The 17,257-nt window shown below is 39.0% G+C and overlaps 1 protein-coding gene across 1 annotated transcript; it reads left to right on the forward strand.

Annotated features, from left to right (window-relative positions):
* The first annotated feature begins 2,456 nt into the window (after positions 1-2,456).
* Positions 2,457-17,114, forward strand: LOC101159334 (protein NLRC3-like). The gene is made up of 12 exons (XM_023966080.2): positions 2,457-2,579; positions 3,721-3,848; positions 4,074-4,187; positions 8,020-8,133; positions 8,369-8,482; positions 8,708-8,821; positions 8,975-9,021; positions 9,123-10,914; positions 11,109-11,150; positions 12,161-12,334; positions 13,005-13,178; positions 15,190-17,114. Exons 2-12 carry the CDS (start codon positions 3,721-3,723, stop codon positions 15,197-15,199), a joined length of 2,823 nt encoding a protein of 940 aa, XP_023821848.1. The 5' UTR covers positions 2,457-2,579; the 3' UTR covers positions 15,200-17,114.
* Positions 17,115-17,257: the final 143 nt, after the last annotated feature.

Below are 17,257 nucleotides of genomic sequence, written 5' to 3' on the forward strand. Positions count from 1 at the left end.
AGAATTCTTGAAAAAACCTCAGGGGTGTCCACATAAAGAACGGATCCTCCCCCAGGACGGAGAGGCGATTTACCAGAACTGGCTTATCTAACTCTACAAATACATTGTAACCCTTGTTCTATCCTAGGCACTTTAACATTGGGAGTTGGGTCATCTAGACCCACTAGACAGTGCTCTGAACTTTTTTTCTTCAATGATTTGTGATCTTCACTGGTGTCCATGGATTACATGAAATCTTTCCACCTTTATCCACCTTTGTCATGGTAGGGAGAACACGTCAATGGAAAAGGGGGGGGGGGGTGTCAAGATAGCACAAGGGTTAAAATAGTCCAGCAGATGAGCTTCATCCAGACAGAGTTGGAACCACGGCCAAGTACAGAAGCACGAATGAGCCAACTGGAGTGGTTCCAGATTTCCCAGGTAGTGGGAAAGAATGCATGAATCACATACCATCAAACATCGCCTCACAGTGGACAGAAGAAGAACTGCAGTAACTGCAGTGGGGTTTTATAAAAGATGAAACTTGTAAAAGATTATTTACAAAACATTACAAGCAAATAAAATCGTTTTTAAATTATCTGTTTAATTTTCAAAATCGTCTAAGATGTCTACATATATAACATACAGTTTTATTTTGCAGCCCTAACTGATAAAACAAAACTGAAGTTACATATAAGAAAGCACATTTAGCTGTTTTAATGTTGATTAGACTAAGAAAATTCAGCTGCAATGATAGAAGTTAAAGTTAAACCACTGTGAAGAAACCTGGAAAAAAACAGATGATTACATCACACACATAAATACAGTATAAATATATGAAGTAAGAAACAAGCTATGGAGGGAAAATCATTTCTTAATCAACTCATAAAGAGAGAGCAGATTTATTATAATTAAAAAATAAAATCAAAACTCTGGAGACTGCTTATGCTGCTTCTGCACAGGAACACATTCTGGGAGATCTGAAAACATTAAAGCTGCAGTTAAATTACAATGTGTAAATGTTAAAAAAGAAAACACATGAAGAAGAAAAAACTAAAAATATAATTAACATATAAACGCCTTTCCAGTCTCCCAAGGATACTTTAATGATTGAAAAAAAATAAACATAAACACATTAAACTATTTTAGTTCTCAACTTTATATTTGACTTACTCTAAAGTTTGAGACACTAACATTGTTGTTTAGGTTGTTTTAAAGGCAGAATTAAAAAATTCAAACCCATCCCTTCAAGGGAATCCCCCTGATTGTTGTGACACGCTATTAAAACTTTTAAGTGCTCTGTAATAAAATCTATATAGGATTTTTCTGGTTTTATTTAAAGACAAACTGATCTAATGCGCGATAGCTCTGAACTCTTACTGTAAATTGGGTTTTGTTTGTGACGTGTTCTTCTGTGTATAAGAACAGACTTATAAGATCCCAATTGACAGTTTTTGTTGCTTCAGTTATGAAATGTTCAGAATTCCTGAGAGCAGCAGGTCGGACAGGTTCACATGAATGTGATGTATGTAATGCAGAGCAATAACAAGCTGCTGCTGCCTCTTCTAGAAGTTTCTTCAATCCATGAAGCCTAAAAGTGTCTAAAGAGTAATAAGTAAACCACCTTCCATGATCTGTTCCTCTGATGGATTCATTCCCGGTCCTCTCCATCCTCATCACTTTCAGAGAGAATCTCAGCATCTTCATCTCTGCTACTTCCTGTCTCTGCATCAGAGTCTCTAAACAAACAACATGGCTGCTCTCATTCTTTAGACACACATCACACCTGAAACTGTCCTTCACCTGTTCCAAACTACTGCCACACTCTTTTTAAAGTCCCCCTCCAATGGTCCTTTGATCTATTTTCCAAGTGTACCCAGTGGTCTTTTTATTATGATGATGCTGTTTTTGGCCCAAATCCAAAAACCTTTGTCGTTTTCTAGAACATAGTTTCTGCAGAGCAACAGGAGTTCATTAGAAATTCACCTTTGTTTACACACTCTCCCACTGGCCTACAGCCCCTCACAACTCCAACATCCATGGGCCTCATTCTTACAGGATATGATTTGTGCTGCTTGGGCATCCATGTTTAATGTTACAATGTACAGATACGCTCAGAGGTCCTGCTGCACCATTTCAGCATCAGACATGGCTGGATTTGAGCTCTGGGTCCAGCATTGTGTTCTTTGGACAGTGCCTTTTGGGCCAAACGGTGACAATTCTGACGCACTAGTTCAAATATCTGAACTTTGGAGACATGATTACCAATACTTTTGTAAAACTTTTCAAAAAAAATCAACCTTTTTCTCAACGTCATTCAGGTTTTCAATGGATGCTTTGTTAGTTTTGATAAAATCAGTACAACCCAAAGTTACAGTTTAGTCAAACATTGACATTCATAGTTCCTGGAACAGGTTGGACAGGTTCAGACGAGACTCTGATGTATTTTAGTCTCTGAAGGTATGAGGATGCGATCAGACTGACTGAGACTCCAACGACTGCAGAGGAACAACAAGCTGCTGCTGCTTCTTCTTCCAGAAGTTTCTTCAATCCATGAATCCTGAAAGCGTGTGACGGTGGAGCAGCAGTGAGTGGAACAGGTGAGAATCTGCAGATGTCCTCAGCATCTCTGTGTAGTTTGACTGACAGAAATGTTTCTCTGCTGTGTGTAAATGTGTGAGAGCGAGCAGGAAGACTCCAACGTCTTCTCCTCACAGCTGTGACATCAACCTGATTACAAATTAGACCTCATCGCTGATTCATCACACCAAGACGCCAAACAGCAGCTGTGAGGGAGAACTGTCACGGAGGAGGAAGATTTCTGCTCCGTGAGCGTGCACGGCAGTGTAGGTGTGCATGTGAGCGCGCACAGCAGTGTGGGTGTGCATGTGAGCGTGCGTGAGAATGCAGTCTGTGATGCTAACTGTTTCCCTCACTGTGGAGGCGGGGGACCATGGACTGTGTCAGGGTCCGCTCGGCAGAGATTGAGCCACAGGACAAAAATATCTTCAAATCAGGGGTTTTTATTTTACCCAGCACAAAAATGACATGGGCCTAAATTAAAATGGGGTCAACTTAACAAAATGTAACTGAGAGAATCAGTGACAAAAGCACAAACCAACTGAACCAAAACTGACCCCCCCCAACAGGAAACATTAGGGAGATTTTGCACTAGCTGATCAGACTAATGACACAATCAGTAGGGAATCACAAATTCAAAACATTAAAAATATTAACTAAAGTAGTAAATTACTCGTAATTTAATGCTTTTACCAAGAAACTGAACTTATGCTTCAAAACAATTTTAAAATATATACAAAAAATACAAACAATAGTCCAAAGAATAAACTTTGTCTTCCCCCTCCATCTTCTCCGGGTGGAAGTGTTCAGGAAGTTGTCTTTGCTCCCCCCTTTCCACGTCATCAGGAGGTTTCCCAGCTCCAGCCTCTGCCCCAGCATCATGCCTCAGACAGAACTCAAAAGAATAGAATTACTCAAAACAATATAAAATGAACTAAATGTGTGCACAAGTCATTAAGTTACTTTTGTTATGTTTTGTTATGTGTGAAATAAAATGAAATTGTTTATTCAACAACGAAAATTTAACAAATGAACTTAACTTGACTGTGGGGCAATAAGCAGTGAAGGTCGTGTGTGTTTTTGTGTGTGTTAGGATGCTGAAGATCCTGTTCCTCTTGAGAGTCATGAACAAATATGTTTGTCATGGTTCAAATCCAATAGATGAAGATGGCTTCAACTGAGGAGCAGCAGATACCAGTCCAGTCTTCAACGTCCAGCTGTGTGTCCATGAGGAGTGACCAGTCCAGAGAAAACAATCCATTCTTCAGTTCTGAAGAACAACAACAAAAGTGAGACATCTTATTATTTCACTGACCTGAGATGAGACAATTAAAACAACAAACGTGTGACCTATTGGTGAAAATCAATTGTTTGAATCTTGGAAAAGAAATGGATCATTCAAAAGAGTGGTTCAATTTAAGTTTTTTAATGCTGTATTTTTAATAATGTATTATTAATTATTTAAAATCAAATATTTAACCTCCATTCTCTAATTGTTATTTCCTGGTTTGCAGAGGTCAGCAGCTCAACCAGAGAGTCCAGTCTTCAGCTTCCAGCTGTGTGTCCATGAGGAGTGACCAGTCCAGAGAAAACAATCCATTCTTCAGTTCTGAAGATGAACAACAAAAGTGAGACACTTTCTATATAAGCCTGAAACCAAAACAACAGTGGCACCAAAATCTAAATATTAGTTGGTTAGATCTCTGTTTCTCTGAATCACCTCTACAGATCCACCTCTCCCTCCTTTATGTCTAACCTGTCCTTGTGTGACCTTTGTTTGGTTCACTTTCATCTTGTGCTGCATCTCTGTGTTCTTGTGTCCTCTCAGTGTACAGCCTTTTCCTTAGCTAACCTTCTTCATTCCACCAAAAAGTATCCTGATGTTCTTTCCTCATTCCAGGCGACACACCAAGTACCTTCCTCCTGGTCTCCTTGATCACTTGGAAAGCACTAGCTGTCCCTTTATCTAGAAGAACCTTCTGATCTCACAAAGTCTGTTTCTATTCCTCCCTAAAAGCTGTCTAGGACTCTTTTTCTTTCAGCTTCCACTAACTTAGTCCTCTGCTTTGACCATGTCCTCCTCATCTTCCTCACCACCAGAATCATTCTCACACCACCATCCTCTGCTGTCTATCTACACAGTCACTGATCTCTTTCAGATTACAACATCTGCACAAGATGGAGATTTCCAAAGTTTTTCCAAGGATCTGCTGTAGCCACTCCTCCAGTTTAGGGGTTCCTAGCCTCAACTGCTGACCTATTACTCAACTTAATTCTTCGGTTTTTATATTTCATAATCTCCCACCTACTGTCTGGATCTCTCAGAGGAGACTTGACACATCAGCGGGTATGAGGGTGGGGGCACCAGTCATACCCCAAAACTGTTTGAATCAAACAGAACAGAAGTAAAGGAAAAAAATCAGATTATTTATAATCAATATAAATAAGGTTTAGCCTAAATTACAAAAAGGGTTTATACAAATATCCACCTTGTGTGTAAGAAGATAAGCTTCTGTTGGAAAAAAATGTAGAGACGCTTTTTGAACTAACTTTGGTTTTGTAGCTGACCTAAACGTAACTGACTTACATTCAGACAGCGCTATGACATCATAGTTTTGCATTTTGAAAGGCAAGCAGTTGAAATTGTATTTTTAGCTGCAAATCAGAATCATAATCAGAGATACTTTATTGATCCCACACGTGGGAAATTTGTTTGTCACCATAGCAACTGACAGCAGAGGAAAAAAAAAGACTTAGAATTAAGTAAAAAGCAAGAACAAGAAAATGAAGCATAAATACAGACATCAAGGTATTATAATTTAAAAAGATATTTACAGAACAGTGCAGGTAAAAAGATGTGCAAAAGAAATGTGCAAAATAGAAAACAACTAAATAAATAGTTAATAAAAATGTGCAAAGGTTATCTTTTACATAGTGAGTTGTTGTACAGGGTTATTGCATTTGGTATAAATGATTTCTGGTACTGGGCAGTTTTGGAGCGGAGCTGTCTGAGCCTCCAGAGAAGGAGCTCCGCTGTTTGTCCAGAACAGGGTGGAGAGGATGCTCTGGGTTGTCCATGATTGAAAGGAGTCTGTTCAGTGACCTCCTCTCCATCACTGCTTCAAAAGTTTCCTGTTTGCAGCCAATGACAGAACCCGCCTTCCTGATCAGCTTCTTCAGTCTGTTGGTGTCACTGACTGCAATGCTGCTTCCCCAGCAGACCACAGATGAGAACAATGTGCTGGCTACCACAGACTGGTAGAAGATCCCCAGCATCTTGCTGCACACATTGAAAGACCTCAGCTTCTTTAGGAAGTAGAGTCTGCTGCAGGCCTTCTTGTACACAGCAGTGCTGTGGTTCCTCTAGCTCAGTCTGCTGTCGATAGTCACACCCAGATATTTATACTCCTCCACCGCTTCCACATCCTTACCCAGGATGCAGAGGGGTTGTCAGACAGTCCTTTTCTTCCGGTAGTCGATCACCATCTCCCTGGTCTTGTCCACATTGAGCAGCAGGTGATTCTCTCCAGCCCACTCCACAAATCCGTCCACCAGCCTCCTGTACTCCTCCTCCCGTCCACCGCTTATACACCCCACAACCACAGAGTCATCAGAGAATTTCTGTAGGTGACATGACTCTGAGTTGTGCTGGAAATCTGAGGTGTATAAGGTGTATAAATTGGTATATTATCTCATTTGTCAGCATGTATTTTTAATTTGGTCTAAACTTCTTGTGCAAAACTCCAACTATATTCCTGTACTGATATGATGTGTTAATATTTTATTTCAAACACATGCATTATAGAAAATATAGGACAAAATAAAATATTCATAGAACAACAAATGTCTGAAAAGGAGTGAGAAGAAGTAAAGCCTTAGAAAGTTCTCACCTCCATGCACTAAACCTATTGCCATAACCAGTGCACCCACTTCTTATTATAGCCATGTTCCCTCTCTAATAACTTCATGTTCAGACACCGATACATATATAACTATACATCTAGAAACAAACACACATGGAAACATCCGACACTCATTTGTCATGTACAAACACTCGCTTGGTTCTGTTTAAATATTTCCCCCCAACACATACAAGTGCACCACCACAGAATCCCAATTTATCTTCATAAATATTTACAGATGTATCACAGTATATCACCAGCTCAGTGGCCGCTCTGTGACTGGAAGGTTGGGAGCTCAAATCCAGGCTGATGCATGCCAAAGTCTAAAAATGGGACCCAGTGTGTTCCTGCTTGACACTCAGCATTAAGGGCTGTGTCTGCAGCTCACTGCTCCCCCAGGGGATGGGTCAAATGTGAAGAACAAATGGTGCTTTAACTTTTTTTGATTTATGGTCTGTATTGTACACATCTATCGATAATCATAGTTCTATATTTTCTCTTAAACTCATTCATGTTTGGACATATTTTAAACTGGTTTTGTTTGTTCCACATATGTATATTCAAAATCGTTTTTTGTTTGTGCGTGTTTCATGCATAATAAATTTATATTTTTACTTGATATCATATTTGTACTCTTTTAATGAATGTGTTTTGTATATATTTTGGTAAAACATTTGAATATTTTTTGAGCTGTATAGTATTCTACCAAATCATAAAGTTTGAGTTCTCTTGACTGTATAAATAAGTTGTTTACGTGATTAAAGAAGTATATGAAAATTTCATATTTAGGGGTGATTTATAAATCTTCTCCCAAACTTGTACCCAATACAAAAAATATGGTCAAATTAATGCACAATAGAAGGTGTAGTGGTCCAGAACCAGTTTAGCTTTATTTAAAACTGTGATTCTTATGATGCTGATGACAATTTCAGTTTGCAGATCTAACATGTGCTTTCCAGTTTAGGTTGTCATCAGTAAAACAAAACAAAGCATTTATTTTCATGATTTTTTTCAAATTTCCCCACATTTATGTGCATCTCAAATCCTATATATACGAATTTTTTTGCTCTGTCAGGGAATAAAACTTTGTTAATCTTTACTCTTCTGAATCCTGGTCATTTTTCCTCGATGCTTGAACACGTTTAGGAAAACTGCAAGACGAACATATTTTCCTACAATACCTTGAATAAATCATTTACATGAAAATAAAATAACCTTTGTCCCAGTATTGACCCCTGTGGGACACCACAAACAACATCCAAACATTGGGAACAAGCACCACCAATTATCACAAACTGCTTTCTGTTGGTTAAATAGCTTTTAATCCAGTTATATACTATCCCCCTGATGCCATAATGTCAGTGTAGTTAATACTTTACTAAAGTTAATAGTCATAACATTTTTTGGATCAACCTCATGTTAAGTTATCATGATGAAGTCATGATATAAGCAGATTGTATTATTCAGTCTGTTCTATGGGATTTTAAAGTTTAGCTTTAACTTTAATAACCGTTTGAAAGCACTTTTATGTGTTTTATTTAATATTCTGTGTTTGCAGAGGTCAACAGCTCAAACAGAGAGTCCAGTCTTCAACGTCCAGCTGTGTGTCCATGAGGAGTGACCAGTCCAGAGAAAACAATCCATTCTTCAGTTCTGAAGATGAACAACAAAAGTGAGACATTTTTTATTTCACTGACCTGAGATGACACAATTAAAGCAACAAACAGATTCCCAGATGTGAACTATTAGTGAAAATCAATTGTTTGAATCTTAGAAAAATATTGGATCATTCAAAAATGTTCAAATTTAAGTTTTTTAATGCTGTATTTTGAATAATGTATTCTTTTTAATTTAATATCAAACATTTAACCTCCACTTTTCTCTAATTGTTATTTCCTGGTTTGCAGAGATCAGCAGCTCAACCAGAGAGTCCAGTCTTCAACATCCAGCTGTGTGTCCATGAGGAGTGACCAGTCCAGAGAAAACAATCCATTCTTCAGTTCTGAAGATAAACGGCAAAAGTGAGACATCTTATTATTTCACTGACCTGAGATGAGACAATTAAAACAACAAACGTGTGACCTATTGGTGAAAATCAATTGTTTGAATCTTGGAAAAGAAATGGATCATTCAAAAGAGTGGTTCAATTTAAGTTTTTTAATGCTGTATTTTTAATAATGTATTATTAATTATTTAAAATCAAATATTTAACCTCCATTCTCTAATTGTTATTTCCTGGTTTGCAGAGGTCAACAGCTCAACCAGAGAGTACAGTCTTCAGCTTCCAGCTGTGTGTCCATGAGGAGTGACCAGTCCAGAGAGAACAATCCATTCTTCAGTTCTGAAGATGAACAGCAAAAGTGAGACACTTTCTATTACAACTGAGATAACAGTTTAAATTTTCCTAACCTAAAATGAGACAACATTTGAAATAACAATGGCATGAAATTCTAAATTAAAAGTGAATTATTTAAATAAAATTAATTGAAATCGCTCTTCATCAAACACTCCAGAAGTAGAGCTGGACTCCAGACCATCAGCCAAAGCAGAACTCTTCAAGGTAAAACTGAATATCTGTCTCATGATAGATTCTTTTCAGTGAACTGGATTTCTGCTGGTGTTGATTTGAAGACCTGATAATGACTTTCTTTGTGCTTTCAGGAGATGTTGAACTGCAGGAGAATTTAGATGAACATCAGGTTAGTGTGAGAAGAAGATGTGAACATGTGACTGAAGGAACCAATGACACGGGAAGAGGAACTTCCCTCAACAGAATCTACATTGAACTCTACATCACAGAGGGACTGAGAGAAGAAGTTCATATCCACCATGAAGTGAAGCAGCTGGAGACAACCTCCAAGATCAATTCCATTCCTGATTTTCCAATCAGGTGCCAGGACATCTTCAAAGTACTAACCTACCAACATGGATCCATCAAATTGGTTCTGACCATTGGCGTCGCAGGAATTGGAAAAACCTTCTCAGTGCAAAAGTTCATTCTGGACTGGGCCGAGGGCTTGGAGAACCAAGACATCAGTGCAGTGGTTCCTCTGTCATTCAGGGAGATGAACTTGATCAGAGATGAGCAGCACAGTCTTCTCACTCTCATCCAACGTTTCCATCCAACCTTCCAGAAGATCCCAGCAGAGCAGCTGTCTGTCTGTAAACTTCTCTTCATCTTTGATGGTCTGGATGAAAGCAGACTTTCTCTGGACTTCAACAACAGTCAGGTGGTGTCTGATGTCACTCAGAAGTCATCAATCAATGTTCTTCTGACAAACCTCATCCAGGGACGTCTGCTTCCCTCAGCTCTGGTCTGGATCACTTCCAGACCTGCAGCAGCCAATCAGATCCCTCCTTCATGTGTCTCCAGGGTAACAGAAGTACGAGGCTTCACTGACTCTCAGAAGGAGGAGTACTTCAGGAGGAGATTCAGTGATGAAGATCTGTCCAGCAGAATCATCTCCCACATCAAGGCCTCCAAGAGTCTCTTCATCATGTGTGGAGTTCCAGTTTTCTGCTGGATCACTGCTGTGGTTCTAGAGAACATGCTGACCACAGAGAAAAGAAAAGAGCTTCCCACCACCATGACTGACATGTACTCTCACTTCCTGATGGTCCAGACAAAGAGGAAGAAGAACAAATACCAGCAGGAACATGAGGAGAATCCACAGGAACTGACAGAGGTTGACATGGAAGTTCTTCTGAAGCTGGGGAGGCTGGCATTTGAACATCTGGAGAAAGGAAACATCATGTTCTACCAAGAAGACCTGGAGCAGTGTGGTCTGGATGTCACAGAGGCTTCTTTGTACTCAGGAGTTTGTACTGAGATCTTCAGAAGAGATTGTGAGATCTTCCAGAAACCAGTCTACAGCTTTGTCCATCTGAGTGTTCAGGAGTTTCTGGCTGCAGTTTACATGATCCACTGTTACAACAACAAGAAGACAGAGGTGGTGGAGAACTTCTTGTTGGATAAATCAGAAAACTCATCTTTAAAAGATTTTCTGAGCAAAATCATGAGGAAATCACTGCAGAGTCAAACTGGTCACCTAGATCTGTTTGTTCGTTTCATTCATGGACTCACAGTGAAGTCCAACCAGAAAGTCTTGGGAAGCCTTTTGAGTCAGACAGAGATGAATCCAGAAGCTACGCAGACAGTCATTGACTACCTCAAAGGAATGGTAACATGCAGATATTCTCCTGACAGAAGCATCAACATCTTCCACTGTCTGTTGGAGATGAAGGATATCTCAGTTTATCAGGAGACCCAAGAGTTCCTGAAGTCAGAAACCAAATCAGTCAAGAACCTCTCAGACATTACTTGCTCTGCTCTGGCCTACATGCTGCAAATGTCAGAGGAGGTGCTGGATCAGTTGGACCTGAACAAGTTGACCACAAATCCTTCAGGTTGTTTGAGACTATTGCCAGCAGTGAGGAACTGCAGAAAGTTTCGGTGAGACTTGATTCTTTCTAAAATCATAAAATATTCATCTTAAATTCTTACATTCTTACATCTTACACTCTCCAATTAAGTTAAAGTTGTTTATTCAAGTACAAGGAAGTGCAGTCACAGTTTTTCAGTTCGAAATTATTTATTTCCTTCATTGACATGCTACCAATAGTTAATTTTTTTCTTTTCTTTTCCAGGTTTAACGAGAGAGCAGTTATACAAAATTCTCACAAATGTTGGTAAGAGACATATTCACTCACAGTGGTTAAATTTGGACCAGTGGATTTACTCTGTCAATGTATCCATCAAAGCTCTGAGTGAATGCAAGACAACTATCCGTGTCTAAACAGGAACAAGACTAACATACCGTGATCATCTTTGGCCCGGAGTAAAGTTGTTAACAGCTAATTTTAGTCTGTCTATGAAAGATAGTTAGTTTACTTAGAAGTAGTTTTGGACATAAATTCTATCAGTCATTAAATCTACAACATTAGCATATTACGATTAAAACACTGGCAAAACTAAAAATATGTATAAACCTGAACTTAAAAAACCTTTCCATACATTTGAAATACTGTAACGCTCTGCTCATTGTAAAGGACTAATCAGTTAAACATAATGAACAGTAAATACTGTTGGCTGCTATAATGGACTGGCCAAAATGGACCAGGGGTAGAAAGTCCAGCTCAGTTGTCTAGTGTCTGCCCTGAAATTGGGAGGCTTCAAATCCATTGTCAGGTCATACAGAAGATTGTAAAAATAAAATCCAGTACCTTCCTGAAACCATTACTGACCCACAACCAAACAGGTGATGTTGGATGTTGTTGCAGGGAGCAAAACAAGTCTCCAGACTCTGTCACATCTGTCACATGTGCACAGTGTGAATCTGCTTTCATCTGTGAAGAGCACAAGACGCCAGTGACAAATTTGCCAATTTTGGTGTTCTCCAGCAAATGTCTTGGTCACCACTTGCAGAGCGACTCCTTTACTGGAAGTGTCTTTCTGATCGCCTATTATTTCCTCATGTTCTGTATTCCACTTTCTCAAAAACATGTAAAATTCATACTCACTGTTGCTTCCTTATTGGACAGTTTGATTACACAGAAGTGTGATTGACTTTGAGGAACAGTGACTTGTTTAGGTGTTCTATTTATTTTTTTGAGCATTGTACATCATATGTCTGATCATTTTTTATTTACCAGAAATCAGCAAAAGCTAACCAGTTTGTTCTTATGTTTGTTCATCAAAGCCCATATTATCCTGGATCTCCTGAGCTTTATTGGAATGTTGTGGCCTCGGCTCTGAAGTCCAACCCGTCCCACCTGACAGAACTGGATCTGAGTGGGAGCGATCTGCCTGATATAGCTGTGACGTTACTGTGTGAAGGAATAAAGAGTCCAAACTGCCAACTGGAAATACTGAGGTCAGAGCTATGGATTATGTTGTTAGAGAAATTTGTTTGTTTTTAAATAACCTAAAGGTTTTTTTTTTATCATTGACGTTTGATAAACATGGATTCAGAGTTTACAGTCCAATATTTGTGAAAGTAAGTGTTTATGGAGCCTTAGACTTAAACACCCTGGAAAAATTTATGTTTTTTTAGGGTATTTTTTTATAGTTGTCCTAAGCAAACCTTAACTAGAGAGTTTAGAAGCCAATGTTTTCATTTTTGATATTTCTCAGTTTCTTAAAATGTATAGAAACTGTCCCACTGGACTGGTGGTGTAGGACCCAAAAATGCAGAAGACCAGGCTTGGTGAGGGAAACTTAGACATCTAATAAAAAAAATGAAAAAGACAAAACTCATGGAGCAACAAAAAGAGAAAAGGACAGAGGAGATCATCTGACAAGGAAGACCTGAAAATCCAGACACTTAAATAGAATCAGGCTAATTAACTGAAATGAAGACAGCTGTGAATCATGACAAACCTGAAACTGGTTTGACTGGGAGACAATTCAAAACAGAACATGACAAAAATCATAACATAACCCACAAAAACCAAACCAAAGTTCAGAATCCTCACAGAAACATGTTGCACTTGAAAGTAAAAACATTTATTGTTACCCATTAAATTGTTTTCTTTATTACTCAGGTTGAAGGACTGTGGTTTGTCAAAGATCAGCTGTGAGGTTCTGACCTCTGCCCTGAAATCCAACCCATCCCATCTGACAGAACTGGACCTGAGGGAAAATAATCTGCAGCAATCAGATGTTCAGCAGCTCCTGGATCTGGTACATAATCCAGACAGCAAACTGCTTACTTTCAGGTCAGTAGATGGCAAGCCAAGGCAAGGCAAGGCAAGGCAAGTTTATTTGTATAGCACAATTCGTACACAAAGTAATTCAAGGTGCTTCACAAAACCGAAAATTGCATCAAAATCACAATACATCATAAAAATAATCAACGTAAAATTTACTTTAAAAGAGAAAAAAAAAAAATTGAAAATTGATTTAAAAATAAAGAAAGGAAAGAAAAGTGCAGATAGGACCTTTCAGTCATATACACGGCTAAACAGAAATGTTTTAAGTCTAGATTTGAACATGAACACAGAAGACGCCTGTCTTACGACTTCAGGGAGGCTGTTCCAGATTTTAGCTGCAGAATATTGAAACGCTGATTCCCCTTGTTTAGTTCTGACTCTGGGAATCAACAGGAAGCCGGCCCCTGAGGTCCTCAGAGTACGAGATGGTTCATATGGCACTAACATGTCAGAGATGTACTTTGGTGCTCGGCCATGGAGAGACTTGTACACAAGCAGAGCTGCTTTGAAGTCTATTCTTTCAGGTACAGGGAGCCAGTGCAAAGACCTGAGCACAGGACTAATGTGATCATACTTCCTGGTTCTGGTCAGGACTCGAGCAGCAGCATTCTGGATGTACTGAAGCTGTTTTACAGCTCGTTAGGAGAGGCCGGTGAGCAGGCCGTTACAGTAGTCTAACCTACTGGAGACAAATGCATGAATAAGTATCTCCAGGTCTGGCTTTGACACTATGTTTTTGATTTTGGCAATGTTTTTCAGGTGGTAAAATGCCGCTGATGTTACTGACTTGATATGGCTGTTAAAGTTCAGGTCAGAGTCCATGATTACCCCTAGATTTCTGACTTGATTTGAGGGTTTAAGAGAAAGAGAATGAAGGTAGCTGCTGAGACTTTCTCTTTGTTTCTGTGGGCCAAAAATAATAACTTCGGTCTTGTTTGAGTTTAGCTGGGGAAAGTTGTTCTGCATCCACGCACTGATCTGTTGGAGGCAGTGGCTGAGTGAATCCACCGGCCCATATTCACCTGTTGTCAGTGACACATAGATCTGAGTATCATCTGCATAGTTGTGATAAGATATGTTATTACTGCGTATTAACTGCCCTAGTGGCAGCATGTAGAGGTTGAACAGAAGGGGTCCCAGGATCGATCCCTGGGGCACACCACAAGTCAAGGCCATGTAGTCTGAGACACAACTCCCAATTTCAACAAAATATTTCCTGTCTTCTAGATAAGACTTGAGCCAACTTAGGGCAGATCCAGAGATGCCAACCCAGTCTTGGAGTCTGTGCAAAAGGATCCCATGATCAACAGTATCAAAGGCAGCACTCAGGTCTAGCAGGATTAAGACAGTGACTTTGCCATCATCCGTGTTCAGGCGGATGTCGTTGGTTACCTTGATAAGAGCAGTTTCTGTGCTATGATGGGATCTAAAACCTGACTGGAAAACATCAAATGAATTGTTTAATGAGAGAAAATCAGTGAGCTGTTGGTAAACAACCTTTTCAAGGACTTTTCCTAAAAATGGCAGATTAGAGATAGGTCTGTAATTATTCAGTACAGTGGGATCAAGACCGCTTTTCTTCAGGAGAGGTTTAATGACTGCAGTTTTTAAGGCCTCTGGGAATATTCCAGATTGAAGAGAATATTCCCAGAGGAATATGGTTGGACTTAGTCCAGATGGGGTGGCTGTGGTGCAGTGGTAGAGGGGTCGACCTTGGATCGGATGATTGCAGGTTCGATTCTAGCCTTGCCCGCCCAAGTTTTGTAGTGTTCTTGTGCTAGACACTGAATCCCACCTTGCCCCTGGTAAAAGGCTGGTGCCAGGATTCAGCTGCCACCAGTGTGTGAATGTGTTTGTGACTGATCAGTGCTTTGGGCTTTCGAAGAAGGAAAAAAAGCACTTTCTAAGTATACGCCACTTACCAGATGGTTTCACCAAAATTGTTGCTCTTTTTTTGTTGGTTCACTGATGAAGATGAGGAAACTTTCTTTCATGTTCTATCTTCTTTTACGTACAGTTGCCTCTGATGGCCCATCAGGTGATGAAGCAGCACTTTGTCTCCAGATGTTCTGGATTTTGCTGCTAAAGGAGGAGAGGAGAGTGATGGAGTGAGAGGAGGAGGAGATGACTTTCAGAGCTTCAGTGTGAACTCTGACATCAGCTCCATTCTTTTAAATGTAATCGTTTTGATTCAGTTTCACGCTGTGGAAAGATGCTTTTGTGAACCTTCAAACCTGAAGTTTGTAGGTTTAACCAAAATATTTTAGTGATGAAAATGAAAGACAACAAGTCATCCACAAAGACGCACATATTTGTACACATATTTATCAAACTCATTACAGAAATGATGAAATGCATAGATCAACAAGACAGAAAATAAGACAAAACAAAAAAGTCACTTAAATCACATTTGCTCAATTAAATACAGTGATCATTAACAAAAGTTAAGTAGAGCTTGATTTATTGCTTGAAAAGGAGTGGGAACAAGTAAATTTATATAATCCTATCCATAAAAATCATACAAATTATAAACTGAACCGGAAAACTGAATAAAATTTCTACAACTGTTAAAATCTGGTAAACTTCTGAATTTGCTGTCAATAGAAATGAAGAGAAATACCCTGGCGATGTTTCTCTAAATATATGCATAGAAGGCATGATGGTTGCAGTGGAATGGCCCCTGGACATAGAAGAATTGGTTTTCATTTAAGAAATCAATAATAACCTATAACCACCAATAATCCTCAACTGGAACCAGAAGTCCCCTCATTTTGCTAGAAAAAAAACTCTATGTTAACTGGTGACCCTAACAGTTAATTTTTGTCCGTTTTAAGATTTGATAAGAGTTTTCTTTTTCAACAATTGTGGTTAGGGTGGGGCTGATTGGCATAATTTCTGCTTCCAGGTGATGATGTCAGGTATCATCTTGTCTACAGACAAGTCCCTCTCCAATTCACATTGAAAACACTAGAATAAATTACATTAAGATTTAATTGGCAAAATTGACATCCAAGGGTGAGTTTTGAATTACGGAAGTCTAACAAAAAAGAGGGAGAACGTTGACTATCTGATTTAAAACTTTACTACCTGTGGACATCCCAGAGATTTCTGCTTTTTTTGGTATCCGTATCTTTTTTAGGAGTTTTTCCTTACTGAGAAGGAGGGTCTAAGGGCAGGGATTCCCTGTTTAGCTTAGTCTGTTTAGTGTAATTACCTATTTATTCCTATTACTTCATGTTGTTTATGATTTCATGTTCTTAAATGTTTCTCAGAACTGCAAAAACAGTTCTCTGTGCCCCCAAATGACATGTTTAGATGCCCACGGGTTATAAATGATGTAACAAAACATCCAAAATAGAATATGGTTTGAAGGGATCCTACCAACAATGAAACTTATTTGTTTTTACTTGTCTAAAAATCCAGCTCCAGTAAAGAAATTAATAGCTGAAATGTACTGAAAATTTATAAAACACATAATGGAAGCTTAAGATGAATGTACTTTTAGCAGATGAGACGTGGGAAAAGAAATCTACTGTTGTAAAAGAATTGGAAGTCAACCCTAGAGGGAGTTTGTTTGCAAGAAAAGCCATCAGTCTAAACTGGTTTACCCCCCCCCCCCCCCCTCACCACCACCACCACCAACTGAAGCTCAGTGAACACAAAAGCTAAGGCAGGTCTGTTTGACGGTATTTGTCAGCCCAACTTCAGCTACAAATGTACTGTTTTTCAAAAAAGATGGTGAAGAGTGTCCGCTCTTAGGGACAGATTTTTATTTGGTACCTAAATGTATACTGTGATACTGTCCCCATTCTACATCTGTATCCAGTGTTTTTTCTATATTTGTTAGGTAAGCCTAATCTCAACTTGTGTTAATGTTCGTTATTGTTATGATTGCCTGTAATTTTGTATCTTATTGCAATAAATAAAAAAAGGAGATCTTGCTTTTTTATTAGGATTTTTCTCCATAAAATGTTGTTTTAACCCTTGTGCTCTCCTAGGCATTTTAACATTGGGAAATGGGTCATCAAGACCCACTAGACAGTGCGCTGAACCTTTTTCTTCTATGATTTGTGAACCTCACTGGT

Source organism: Oryzias latipes, chromosome 18 (genome assembly GCF_053564925.1).
Source record: "Oryzias latipes strain Hd-rR chromosome 18, Olatipes_Hd-rR_3.1".
NCBI classification, from domain to species: Eukaryota; Metazoa; Chordata; class Actinopteri; order Beloniformes; family Adrianichthyidae; genus Oryzias; species Oryzias latipes.